At 46.1% G+C, this 13749-nt stretch overlaps 1 protein-coding gene across 7 annotated transcripts in view; it reads left to right on the top strand.

Moving 5' to 3' along the window:
- Window positions 1–13749, top strand: part of CD58 (CD58 molecule) — a 42306-nt gene that overhangs the window by 17250 nt on the left and 11307 nt on the right. For 5 of the 7 annotated variants that reach the window (XM_037909550.2, XM_037909545.2, XM_043538721.1 and 2 more), the window contains exons 4-6: window positions 1337–1441; window positions 3365–3409; window positions 5949–6017. In XM_037909550.2, the coding sequence (XP_037765478.1) occupies window positions 1337–1441; window positions 3365–3409; window positions 5949–6017 (219 nt within the window). Of the gene's footprint in view, window positions 1–1336; window positions 1442–3364; window positions 3410–5948; window positions 6018–8862; window positions 8960–13749 lie in introns of all 7 variants that reach the window. The other 2 variants (XR_006288106.1, XM_043538720.1) reach the window with 2 other exon arrangements.

Genomic DNA, 13749 nt, shown 5'->3' with positions numbered 1-13749 from the left:
TAGCAGTAGTGTAAACTGTCAGCTGCTACTTTGAATGAACTACTAAGGGAGAAGAGTGAGTTCAGTCTCCGTGGACAGAGTAAACCTTGGCCTCTCTGCTGAACCTGTCAATAAGGGGGTTTACCAATGTCAGTTATGATGATGGAACCTGTCCTGTAAAAACTGGATTGAGTCTATCAATTCATTTCACATAACCTGCCAAGCAGTCATCAGAGGCTAATGATTTCAATCACTACTGACCTGATCTGGATTTGCAGTGGTGTTTTAGAAAATTGGGGTCGGAAATATTTTCTCTCGTCGCTGCATCGGCAGATTCTGTGTTTTAATTAACTTGTGAAACTCAGGGCCACAGAGTGTCACATGGGGTTTGTCTACACTACAGAGGTACAGGTATGGTGCTGCAGCTATGCTGTTGTCGTGTAGACACATGCTGCAGCAATGGAAAGGGTTGTCCCGTTGCTGTAGTAAACGCATCCCCTCCAGAGGTGGTTGCTCGGTCAATGGGAGAATTCTTCTATTGGCCTAGCGGTGTTTACACTGGGGCTAAGGTCAGCTTAACTACATCTCTCAGGGGTGTTGACTAGGCCTGAGGCCAGGTTTAGACATTTATAGGAATAAAAAGAATATCTACAGTTCTATTGCATAGAATAAAACATGTATATAGAACATAACCACTCCTGCTTTAGGGACATAAGCCAATTACTAACTGACAGGAGTTAGGAAGAAACTTCCGCCCTGGGCAGGTTATTCCATGGCTGTCCAGCATGCTGGTTTTTTGCCCCTTTCTCTGAAGCATCAGGAACAAGCTATTGGTAAAGACAGCAGGCTGGACAGTGCACTGTGATCTGGCATGGCAATTCCTACATTAAAAAATAGAAACTTTTGTTAACTTTCTAAAGATAGGAAGCTATTAAAATATCTTAAGCATAATGTAACATACCATCATGTTGGGGAGGGATAACTCAGTGGTTTGAGCGTTGGCCTGCTAAACCCAGGGTTGTGAGTTCAGTCCTTGAGGGGGCCATTTAGGGATTGGTCCTGCTTTGAGCAGGGGGTTGGACTAGATGACCTCCTGAGGTCCCTTCCAACCCTGATATTCTATGATCATTGGGCCAAAGTCATCCATGATGTAATTCCACTGGAGCTAGTGGGGATGACACCGGTGACTGAATTTGGCCCAATAAAGTTTTCAAATTATTCCTTTTTTAAAAAAGTTTTACATTGGTATGTGCCTTTTTAAACACACTTTCTCTATAGACTTTTGACTTGAATGAGGTTGTTTACAGCACATGGAAATGTCTTTTATTAGCAATTTGTTCTTTTATTTTTCTTTAAGGTCCCAACATTCTTTCAAGAGGTAGAGATGGTTTAATAGCAATTTTTGTTGTTCTTCTTCTTCTCCTTCTATTCATGGGAGCACTCCTCTTTCTATGGAGAAAAGGTATGTAGCACTTCATTTGTTTGCATATGCTGTGTGATTTTGCTGCACTCTAAGTTTCAGTAGGATGAACATACGCTTACCTGCATTAAAATGCATTTTAGTTATGTAATCAATAAGCCCAGCTTATATCATCTCTATAGGGCTGGAGGACTTGAGAACAAATTTACTTTAAATTCCTTAGGACGAGATCCTGGGCTCTGTACGCATGCCACAACAGGCATACCCTGACAGAGAGGTGTGTGAGTAGGTGCAGTTCTTCTGGAGCTGCTGCTTTACCAGAATCTGTGGCCACTCTGTGTCCTTTCTGCATGCGTGTCTGGGGAGTCAGCCTGTAGATCAGAGGTGGGCAAACTACAGCCCGTGGGACCATCCTGCCCGGCCTCTCAGCTCCCCGCCAGGGAGGCTAGCCCCCGGCCCCTCCCCCGCTATCCCCCCTCCCCTGCAGCCATGCTGCCACCTGGGCAGCAGGGCTGTGAGCTCCTGCCACTCTGAGCGGCATGGTAAGGGGGTGGCGCATGCGTGCGTGGCAGTGGGGGGGTTGGGTAGAGGGTTCTGGGGGGCACTCAGGGGACAGGGAGCAGTTGGATGGGGTGGAGGTTCTGGGGTGGTCAGGGGTTGGGGAACGGGGCGGGGTTGGATAAGGCGTGGGAGTCCCGGGGGCCCTGTCGGGCGGTTTGGAGGGTGGATAGGGGCTGGGGGAGCAGTCAGGGGATAGGGAGCGGGGGAGGGTTGAATACGGGGTGGGATCTGGGGGGGTGGTCAGGGGACAAGGAGCAGGGGGGGGTGGATGGGTCAGGAGTTCTGAGGGGGGCAGTCAGGGGGTGGGAAGTGGGAGGGGGCAGATAGGGGGTGGGGGCCAGGCTGTTTGGGGAGGCCCTCCATACAGTTTTGCACCCCGATGTGGCCCTCGGGCTAAAAAGTTTGCCCACCCCTGCTGTAGATCCAGATAGTTGTTATGCCTCTGACCTCCATCGTCCCTACAAGTGTTTGTGTTTGGAACCTGACATGCAGGGGGTTGAACGCCCCCTTTTGGTAGAGGATCCCTGAGTCCTGTGCAGAGAGACTATACTGGTTTTGCTGCCAGTTAAATATTACATGTCTATAGCAGGAAGGGAAGGTCTTTGCCATTAGCAACATTCCCTCTCCTCTCCTCCCCTCCCCCCCTTCTGCGAACTACTTTTCAGTTAATACTATGGGCTGAATACTGGCTTGGAAAAGAAATGCCTAACCCCCCACCGTGCCCCTCAGAAGCAAGCACAGACATAGCTCCGATCCTAGGGGTGCTCTGTGTGTAGAGTGCTCATTGACTTCAGCAGGACTTCAGCATGCAGAGGAGCTCCAGTGCTGAACTCATTGGCTGCAAAAGCAGCACAGACTGCTGTTCTCATTCTGCCTCTCAACAGGGATACTCTCCATGCAGCTTACTCCTAGGAGGAATCAAATGATCAGTGTGTGTTTGGAGCAGGAGCTCTAGGTATGGATCTACAAATATGTAGATATTTATTGCTTATGGACCATATGCTCTCTTGGTCACTGCCCATTTTGGGCCCTTTCTCATAACGAAAGTGGAAGCTCCTTGGAGATGTCTCTACTTTGCTAGCTGGAGCCAGAATTAAGGCAGTTATCATTTGCTCTGCTGCTTCCGGTCAATTATATTTTGTCTGGTGTGCACTTATTGAGCCAAAATTTACCCTACTTTATGTGTCTGTCTCATTTACAGCCTATTCTCTGCACCCCCCCAACCCCCCACCATTAGATTGTGAGCTCTTTGGGGCAGGGACTGTCTTGTTGTTCTGTGTTTGTGTAACACCGAGAACAATGGTGTCCTGTTCCATGACTAGGGCTTCTAGGCACTACAATAATGCGAAGAATAATAACAAATAACACATCAGCTTTCTTTCTTTCTTTTTTTTTCCCCTTAAGGTTTGCTTTCCAATGTTCTCCATCAGATACCCACAAATCACTCAGGTAAACATTATGCTAACCTTAAGGCTCATTATACACTGTGTGCAGCTCTTCATAGTTGAGGCTTCACAACAGTGTTCTTGCTGGGAACAGAATGTGTTGACGCACTGTTGGGGGTTTGTTTATGAACCCTTGGGCTCTTGTGTTCCTGTTATGAAGAGCATGGAGAGTGACGGTAAGAGATTCCGGAGACATAGACTTATAGTTCGAGAACTTTTATTTCCCCTGTTGAGCCCATCAAAGCGTTTCATCTTGGGAGGACAGGACTTTGGCTGGCAGGAACCCTACTCTTTGGTTGATTCTATTTAATGTGTGGTCTGTGGCTGATAAATGCCCTTCACAAGCCCTGGCTGGATGATTCATCTGGCTCTTCGGTAGCTCGGTTCCCCTGGCAGGCGTTCAGTACCTGCGAGGAATGAATGTTAGGGACAGGTGTCGCTGTTTTTGTTGTATCAGGTTTCAAGTTGGGAGGGGGTCACTGGTGGGTGTGGGCCTACCTGACTTGAAGGAAAAAGAGAGAGTTGTTTTGGGGTAAAACATGGGGGGGGGGGGGGGTTAATTTGGGAATAGGTGTGATGTACAGGGTTCCTCATTGGACTTCTGAACTTTTTCCTGAACTAAGAGAGTTCTTGTCTGCTCTGGCCTTGGAATTGCCCAGGCTGCTTTTGCATTTGAAAAGCAGTGGGCTGGGATTATAATTGAATCTTGAGGTACAAAAGCCATTCTAATGCTTCTGTAGTAGCTAGATGGATCCCCCGTGTGCCACCCAGTACGTGTGAGCGGGGCCATTGTCTGATGTATCGCATGGTTTGTACCTCACCACAGTCACAATTTGGTTATTCTTTGATTTTCCATTTGTGGAGGAGATACCCACACCTTCTGAGTTTTTTCTGAATGTGGTTGGGTGCAGTCCACTGCCTCAGGGGAAGGCAGAACTCCAGGACTTTGTTAGCTGGATCTTCAGTCAGGTCTTTTTTTTTTTTTTTTTTTGAGATGTCACAAGCAGCTCATGATTCAAGCTAGCAAGAACTTGTGTTCTTTCCATTGGCCTGTAGTGTTGATGCATGGATCCAGAAGGGCTTCTTGGAGTTGAGTCAGGAGAGTGGCAGTGAATTGAGGTCTTGGTGTATCAGCAGGTCTGGAGTGGCCCGGGTCTTGTATTCCCAAACAACCTCAGCGTCTCGTGTGATGTCGGCTGCTGCAGTACCCACCATACTGAAAGCCACGGTCTTGGCATTGATTTGAGAGAGCCACTAACAAGGCTCTTATCTTAAGTGACTTTGCTGTCCACACTGATGATTACTTTTGTGGGCTTTGCTGGAATCTCATGGTTGGCATGTCAATCATAGACCTCTGTCATGAGATTTTGGCTCTGCACATGGGGTTGGGCACTTTGGATCCTGTTTGGAGACCGAGGGGTGAAAGCTGGTCCTTTGTTAGGATCAGACCATGACCATGTGCAGTTTGAGGTCAGGGCCAATCCATGTTCCCAACAAAGGCTGATGGACCCTGCTAGGTTTCAGGTTTTTCTACAGGAGAATACTCCATATCTAGTGGCTCACTCTAGCAATGTGCCAGTTGGGTATTATGATCACTTTTGTCCTTACCCATTAGTACTGAGTCTCCAAAGCATCCTCTTTGTTTGCATCATCTGCTCAGATCATTTTGGTGTACATGTGACCTACACCAGATAAAATATATGAAGTACGTGTTAGGGCATCAGGGACAGAAGCTGCACACTGTTCCAGTGCATCACTAAGAACTTCTGAGCTGCCATGTTGAGGCTGGAATGGAGACAGAGCTTTTTCTCAACCTTCGCATTCATCTGGCATAACTGTTCCAGGTGGTTGCAGCCTGGTGGTTCTCGGTTGCCTGCATTAAGATGCTGTAAAGAATGTTCTATTTACTGAACAGTCAAGTTTGATTGACTTCAAACTGGGTGGGTTGCTTTCAGGGGCAAACTCGTGTCTGAAAGTCACTGATGTCCTCAGCTCCCCATCAGGGAAATGGAGACAATTATGTCCTACCTCAGAGAGGTGTTGCAAGGATAAAGCCATATTTATGAGGCACTCAACTATTACAGTGATAAGTACATAACTAAATGGATGCCCATGCCTCTTTCTGTGAACCCTCATGGCAGTTGAGATCAGCTAGTGCACATGAGTTGACAGTCTGTTGATTTTAATTATCTGGGGAGGGAGTGGCTTGTTCCCAGTGAATGGTCCTCAGCTTTGGAATTCACTTCAACTAGTCTGATAGAGCCTAAGTTTGTTGGTGCAAGATCCATTTTTTTACTCAGCTTCTTGAGGTTGAGGTGGGTGGCTTAGGGGTAGTTGTTCTAGTTTTGTTTTTGGATCTTGTCTTGTCTTCAGTATTAGTATAGTATTTTACTGAATTACGAGTTTGCTCCTTGAGTCATATAATTGGTTTCATTTTGTGAATGGAAAATTAAATAATTCTTGATTTGAGGTTTTTGACATTTTTATGCTGATGTGCCTTGGGATTTTTTTTATACATGCAAGTTTGTATTTCATTTGTTTAGCTGTATATAAGACTGAAGAACAACATCTTACAGAAGATGACAGATTTCCAGAAGAAAGCGGCCAAAAAGGTGAGAGTGCTGGAGTATAATATATTTTACCGACCACACTGCTATCGTTAATGGTCTGTTAGCATTTCTCGTACAAACCCTTCTGTCTACAGGTGATTTATAAATCATCTGTAAAAACTGCTCCAGGCTGGAACCTGGCATACAAAGGGCCTCATCTGCCTCATGTCACAATTGACTTCATTGTGAGCAGGTTCAGTCCCAGTGTCTCAGCTGAGGAGCAAATAAAGTTTTAAAAAAATTCATACAAATCTGCTCCACTGGAATTTTGAGTTATAAATTGGCCTACAGATAGAAATGTAGACGTAGGAATTGCCAGGCTGGATCAGACCCAGCTTTGGTGATGATCTAGTTCAGAGTGCTGTCTCTGGCAATGGCTGGTACCAAATGCTTCACAGGAAGAAAGCCCATAATGGATGATTGATTACAGAATACTTGCCCATGGGGAAAGTTACTTCCTGACCTCATCAATCAGAGGTTGTCTTATGCACTGAAGCATGAGGGTTTACATCCCTTCTGATTTTTATCTGACCTAATGTAACTGTAGATGGTCTCATTATTCATAGAAATATATTCATAGAAATACAAACGCTCCCTTTTGAAAATTCTCATAATTATTAGTATTAGATAAGAAAAATATCTACAGCTACACTGGGTGACTTGGCACAGAAGTACAGGACCACAATGAGCTTTGTCCTTTCCTGAAATGTTTTATGCTATAATTGGACAGAATTAACTCTATTAATGTTTAAACCAGAGACCGGTTTTTCTCCTCCCCATGAGCATGCATCAGTTGATGCTATCATAAACATTTAAGACAACTAAGATTAAAAGAGGTACAGACACACTACAGCATAGCCTCGATATGCAGCAGGTCTTGGGAGACGCTTGAAACCCCTGGCTAATCAGGAGTACTGTAGACTCAGGTGACATGCCTGGCCCATTTTGTGAAACAGGTCACTTCAAGTTTTCCAGTTCATCATTATGTGTTGCTTGTTTGCAAACGTAGCTAGACTCCAAGGCTCAGTAGCTTGCAGCAAGATTTCCTAGATGAATTTCCACTGAACGCCTAGCCTACACAGAGAGAGGCATCACATAAATTCTGTAGGGAGAGTCCTTTCTCTGATTTCTCCCACCCCACACACACACTGGTAGTTGAACAATAACTCAGATACAGTTTTTGCTCTGCCAAGATTTAAGTATTTGCTTCTCTGTTTTTGCAAACAGTAGGTGGGTGGGTTAAGAGGCTAGTATTATAGGGCCTTATTCTTCTCGCACTTCTATTGGGTTTTCACCTGTGTAACTTCATTGACTTCAGTGGAATTATGCCTGATTGGCTAAACTATTTGTAGAAAAGTATATTAGAACAATCTGTGTGCAAATTAGTTGTGAACAGACATGGATTTTTATAAATTTGCTCAGTATTCAAAATTGTTTGAGTAGGTCATACAAACTATTGTTATGCGACCTGCTGGTCTCCTTCATGTGAATTAGCACAAGCAGGCTGAGTCCATGGAACAATGACACTGGCACAAGCGCAGTAACAGCAGGTGTACTGATTACTGGAAGAGAGTACAGAGACTGCTCTCATCCCCTCCTGCTGCGACTGCTGACTTTGCCCCCTCCAGGCGGGAAACACCCCCTGCCTTGACCTTCCTCCCCAGAGTTACTTCCAGACTCCAGAGTTCTTCCTGTCTGAGTCAAAGCCATACCCATTAGGAGCTGAGTGTCTGTAGAGGTGTCAGCCAGCACAGCGAGGGCAGGTCTGATGCAGCTGCATCGCTGTAGCGCTTAAATGAAGATGCTGTAAGCCGACGGGAGAGGTGGCAATTCTGGGAGAGGTGGTAACTATGTTGGTGCAAGAAGCTGTCCCGCTGACGTAGAGCTGTCTGTACCGGCACGTAGTTTGGTGTAACTGTGTCACTCGGGTGTGGATTATTCACACTCCTGAGTGATGTAGTTATACCGAAGTAATTCTGTAGGGTAGACCAGCGCTAAATTTATTACACTATTTTCTGCCAATGCATTCCTGATAACTATTACCTTTGAATGTCTTTTGCTACTCACTATTCATGTGGTATTGTTTGTTACCTGAATGGATGACCTTGTCTTTATAAATTACTTCTGTTCCTGCCCAAAATGAATTTTATTTCTCCATGAAGAAATTACGGGGAAAGGGCAGGCATGGGCTGCATTTCAGAGCCCTGCAGACCAGGTATAGTTCTGAGACAGCAATTTAGGTGCCCCATCCTAGATAGTCCATTAATTCATGTATTAATCAATAGTAGGTTTCCTCTTTGGGTCTGTGCTTGCTCGTACTTTTGTAACAAAATGTGAACATTTGCATCAGACCTGTACTGTTAGTTTTTCCCCTAATGTCTAAATTTTTCCCTTTGAGAGTTTGAGAACATTATTCCTTCAACTGTCGTAATCCCCTCTGATAGTATGTGGATAAAAATGTATACCTGTGTATACATGCAGTTACCTGACTAGGCTAGGCCAGTGCTTTTCAAGCTATCTGATGTGGGGGACCGGCAATTTTTTTTTCCTAATGTGCGCACAGACCGGCAGCCGATGGCTCGCAGAGCGGCACTGGTCCGCAGACCACCACTTTGAGTAGCACTGGGCTAGGCTATGTTCTCTGTGAGGAGAAACAGAGGCAAACCAAGACAAAAGGAATAATTTTTAAATGCTTAGAACTTTATAAGGGAAAACCCCAAAATTGTACCAGGCACATAAGTAATATAGAACATTACCAAGTACTTACTACTGATAATAATAAACTATAGGTTACCTACACATTAACCATTGTGAGCTTGTACATACTACTCTTCCTTACTCTGTGCAGTTAATACCAAATGCATTGTAATTGAAAGAACAGAAGAGATTACTCAACAATATACTATGTGACTTCAGAGAAGAATCAACTTTTCCTGTACTTGGCTGTAAGTCGTGCTCCACTCTACCTGTCCTGTTCTTTGCTTCTCTTTGGCATGTAGTGCTTCTTAGATTCGATGTTCCTGTGGCTTTACTTCTTTTCAGTTTATCCACAAGAAGGGTTTCTTCACCTAGTGGGCCCTCACCTGTCCATTAGGTATCTTTGAATTGTGTTCTTTCAGACCCTCCTCCCTCACAGGGTGCCATAGCTCAGGCTGCAGCCTGAGCCTGAATGTCTGTACAGCTGCGTTTCAGCCCCAAGCCCGAGCCCTGTAGGCCTAAGTCAGCTGACCAGGTCCAATCATGGGTGTTTTAGCCCTGTGTAGACGTACCCTCAGGGTCTGAGGCTTCAGAGCAACCGGCCCAAGATTCTGGAAACTCTGGGGTCTCCAGCTCTGTCCTGGAGCCACAGCCCCTTGGAGGCCGTCAAAGGATCCCCAGGCTCGCAGCCACATGGCAGGGAGCTTGGAAGCCCTGAGAGCCCACAAGTTGTTCAGGCTCCCTGCTGCAGAGCTAGGAGCTGAGTCCTAGTTAGTCGACTCTCCCAGGGCTTTCAGGCTTCTGGCTCCATGTCAGGGAGGCTGGAAACTGGGGTTGTGGGGCTACCCCGGGGCTATGGACCCTAGAAGCCTGGAGTCCCCCGTCCTGAGGCAGATGACCATAATGGAACTGACATAACCGAGATAGCCCGCCCATTCTGGCTGCATCCTGGGGCTGCCTTATGTGCCACAGCGCTGCCCAAAATTGCCCGTCCGCCAAAGCACCCATCCCACCACTTCGTTCCCTGTGCTGGGGACTGAGCAAATGTGATTGAAGGACGGCCTAAAGGCTGTGCTCTGCAGTACCTAGGCCAGGAGAATTTTTCCCCACTCAGAACTGAGGGGGGCGGGGGAGGGGGCACGTTGGGCTCCTTTACAGCACTCTAGCCCTACTAAAGAGGGGCTGGTGCAAGTATCAGGATCTCACCCAGTGCCCTTGGCATATAAAATGAGAGGATTTGATTAGTAATCTTTAAAACACTGAACCCAAAATGCCATTGTTAGCTGCTCTGTAGACTAGAACGACACTTTAAAGTGAAGCAACAGAGTCGGAGGAGAAGTGACAAGATGTGCCAGCGAGCCACCAAGACGGTAACAAAAGCCAAGCTGGGGAAGGTGTGTGTGGCTGTCAAATTTTAGCCAGAATTGAGGCACAGAAGTGAGGGAATGAGCAGCTAGAGAGAGAGAGAAGCCCCTGGTTGTAAAGATAGAAACATGGCCCTTGTGAAGGGATGGGAGGGGATGAAACTATCACTGTTGCAAAGCAGAGTGGGAGGGAGGCTTGGGGCTAGATCTACAAAGGGGCTTAGGTGTCTTTAACTAGGGTTTAGGCACCTAAGTCCTGGTTTTAGGTGCCACTGGCTCTGAGCATGCCAAGCTCCACACAGAATGGGTGTGGGGAGGAAATGGCAGTGTCCATCCTCATAAGCTTTAGCCCAGTGTTTAGGGTACTCACCCAGAAGATAGGAATGCCCACCTCTGCCTGCCATCTATAGGGCACCTAAGCCATCTGACACTAGAAGAGGGGTTCCTGGCTATGGATTGCAAGCAGGGAGAGGCGGCCTCCCTGCAGCCTGGATGTAGGTGCCAAATTGCATGAGAAGGGTGTGGTTTAGGATAAACTCCTCTCTCCCCATCTCCCATTGGCTAGCTTAAGCGCCTCCCCACCTAGCATGCTGGTTTTTGTGGCTCCCATTCTTCAGTTCTCCCCATTCATTGTATAGGATCCTTGGGTGCCTAACTCAGCCTTTGTTGATCCCATCGCTGTTTCAGTGATTTTTCTAGGCCCCCAGAAATTAGAGGTTGCACCGCTGCGTGTTGCCACCCCTCAGTCCCTTTGTGGCTCCGGCCCTTGCAGACTGGAGAAGAGGGGAGGAGAGAGGGTTTCTATTGCTGAGAGAGAAGTGGCCTGTTGCTCAGCAAGGGAATGAGGGGAAGGGAGCATGAAGCTCAGTGATGGTGAATCTGTGCGTGGGGACATGGAGAGGAGGTTTGGAAGCAAGTTTCTCGCAAAAGCAGAAACAAGACAATTCTACAGGAGGTGCCGACTGTACAGTGCGGCACTTTCTTTGATTTCTTCAGCCTGTCTCTGCTCCCCTGTCTGTTCTGGTGTGTTGATGCGGTTACTTGCTGATGTGCTTCTGCTGTGTGTACACAGGGCATTTCTGAAGCATTACTATCCTGTTTGTTAGCCTGTTGCTTTCACCATCTGTTCCACTGATGGAACTAAGGCAGTGGTTCCCAACCTTTCCAGATTACTGTACCTCGTTTAGGCATCTGATTTTTCTTGCATACCCCAAGTTTCACCAGCCTTAATAAGTACTTGCTTACAAATCAGACATAAAAATAGAAAAATGTCAGCACATTATTACTGAAAAAATGCTGTCTCATTTTTTCTGTATGATATGATAGTTTTTAGTGACTTTGTTAGTGCTCTTTATGTAGCCTGTTGTGAAACTTGGCAAATATCTAGATGAGTTGATGTAACCCCTGGAAGACTCGTACCCCTAGTTGAGAACCACTGAACTTACATCCTGAAAGCATGGTCAAAATACTAATGTCTGATAGTTGAGCCCATTGCTTCCCTTGGACAGAGGTCATTATTATTATCCCTTATTTATAGATGGGGAGATGACACTGGAGTCTGTAGCCTCTGTTAACCCTTGAAATTTTGGAGGCTTCTGGTACCATTAGATGAGATGAGCAAACTCCCAAAGGTAGTGTTCTCTTTAGTGCCAGGCCTACCAATCATATCCGTTATAGGGGTTACATAATTCTTCAGTGTGTGGATGGAGGGCAAAATTCAATCACTGTAATCCCAAAGGAAATGGAAAGATTAGTCTGAGTTCTTGCTCATGTGAATGGAAACTCCACGAAGGCTTATGAAAATGGGTTGTTACCAGTTTTGCCCGTTACTTTGGGGTATGCTCATTTATGAGGGTTACTCTTTGGGAGTGGGGGTTCTGTAATCCTATTAATGTACTGCTTGTGTCACTTGTGTGTTCATATGGAGCTCTACTCCTCCCTTCTGCAAATCCCCTCCCGATGGAGCTACCCTGCAGGACCTAGGTTCCCCAGGGCTGGGTTCCTCCAGCCCCAGAACCAGAGGAACACACACACACCCGCGCACATATTAACAGAGCAAGCCTGAGCAGGCTGGGTTGAACAGCGCTTCCAGGCTGCCACCCTCATATGCCCCGTACTCAGCAGACTGGGTCAAGCAGCACTTCCAAGCTGCCACTGTTATATGCCCCTGGACTTTGCGAACTGGGTCAAGCAGCACTTTCAAGCTGCCACCCTCGTATGTCACAGCACGTCCCTATCCCCACTTTCAAGTCACAATTGTACTGGTAGTAACCCACTTGATGAGCAAACCCCACAGGATTTTGGGTGCTACAGGGATCTTTAGCTTAGGTAAAAGAAGTGTTGCTGCAGAGTAAATGGGGAAGCTAAAAACACAAAAGAGTAAAGTTCAGAGAGAGAGAGAGAGAAGAAACCAGCTTAACCATAAAAGTTATTTTTTGAATAATAGGGATAACTACACAAGGAGAGCATAAACCAACATAACAGTTACATTATTAAAGGTCACAAAAGTCATATATAGAAAACTATACCTGATCAAACAAGTCAGGGTTAGAAAGTTATACCTGAGGTAGAAAAGAAAACAGAGAGAGAGAAAGAGAGGCATCTCACCAACTTCCATTAAGCTTGAACTGGTCAGGGTTCTCAGGTGATGGTGGTAGCTCAGGGTCCTGAGTGCTGAAGACAGCCAGAGCCCCCAGCATGATCAGTCAGGAGAAGATGAAATCCCACTGAAACTGATACAGAGTTTGGATCCATGCATCAGAACACTTACTGGAGGGTGAGTAGGGGTTTTTGTAGAGAAAATGCAATGGTTCAAGGGAGAACACTAGATTTGTTTATAGGTAAACTGATGACTCAAGGGTGTTCTTTAGGCTAGACAATAGGAGATGATCACTCTTGGCTATGGATGATGTTCCTTCCAGGGAGCTCACAATGCAATTAGGCTGCTTCAGTATTTTGGATATTAATCAAGGATTCATTATTAGAATTGGTCAGATACCTGCTGAGCTGGGTGTGTACAGGCATAGGTTCATTAACATCTGGAGCAGAGATCCCCCGTGATGCAGTGCTTCCCTGCTTTTCTGGTCCCAGAGTTCAGTGCGGTTCTCTGTTCTCCATTCTGTATGCTAATGGAGATGTCTTCCTGTCCCGTCTTTCTTGTAGATGAGGCTAGAGGAGTTGCCTTTGTTCTTGTCACCCTTGTCAGGAGGGGTCTAGGTGTGTCTCCCAATGCCCTTCACTGTGCTCTGCAAGTCTTTTCTCTGATTGGTTTTGGTTCAAGCACAGGATGGTGGGAGGGGGTGTCTTTCATGAGTCAGACAGGCTGGATACTGGGCCCCGGTTCCCCAAGAACACAGAGCTGACTGGTATCAGGGTTGAACAGTGGAAAGACTCACTAGTTAAAAACAGATGTTTTTAGCTTTCCATTAAACACATCTCAAACGGTTGAAGGCTGTCCCCTTCCAAATCTCACACTAACTTTTTTTTACATTGTCACCTCCATAGAACCATCAACTGAACCAGTAAGGAGTGTAATAAATTCTGATTATATTTAATTTTTATTTTTATTCCCAAGAAGCCACAAGGAAGATGGAAATACAGAGTTAGTGTAAGATACTGAACAGTGAAATTAATTCTGTTGTTGTATATGAAGTAGGGCTGTCTATTAATTGCTG

This window comes from Chelonia mydas, chromosome 1 (assembly GCF_015237465.2).
Source record: "Chelonia mydas isolate rCheMyd1 chromosome 1, rCheMyd1.pri.v2, whole genome shotgun sequence".
Lineage (NCBI taxonomy): Eukaryota > Metazoa > Chordata > Testudines > Cheloniidae > Chelonia > Chelonia mydas.
This window is presented reverse-complemented; position numbering and strand designations above follow the sequence as displayed.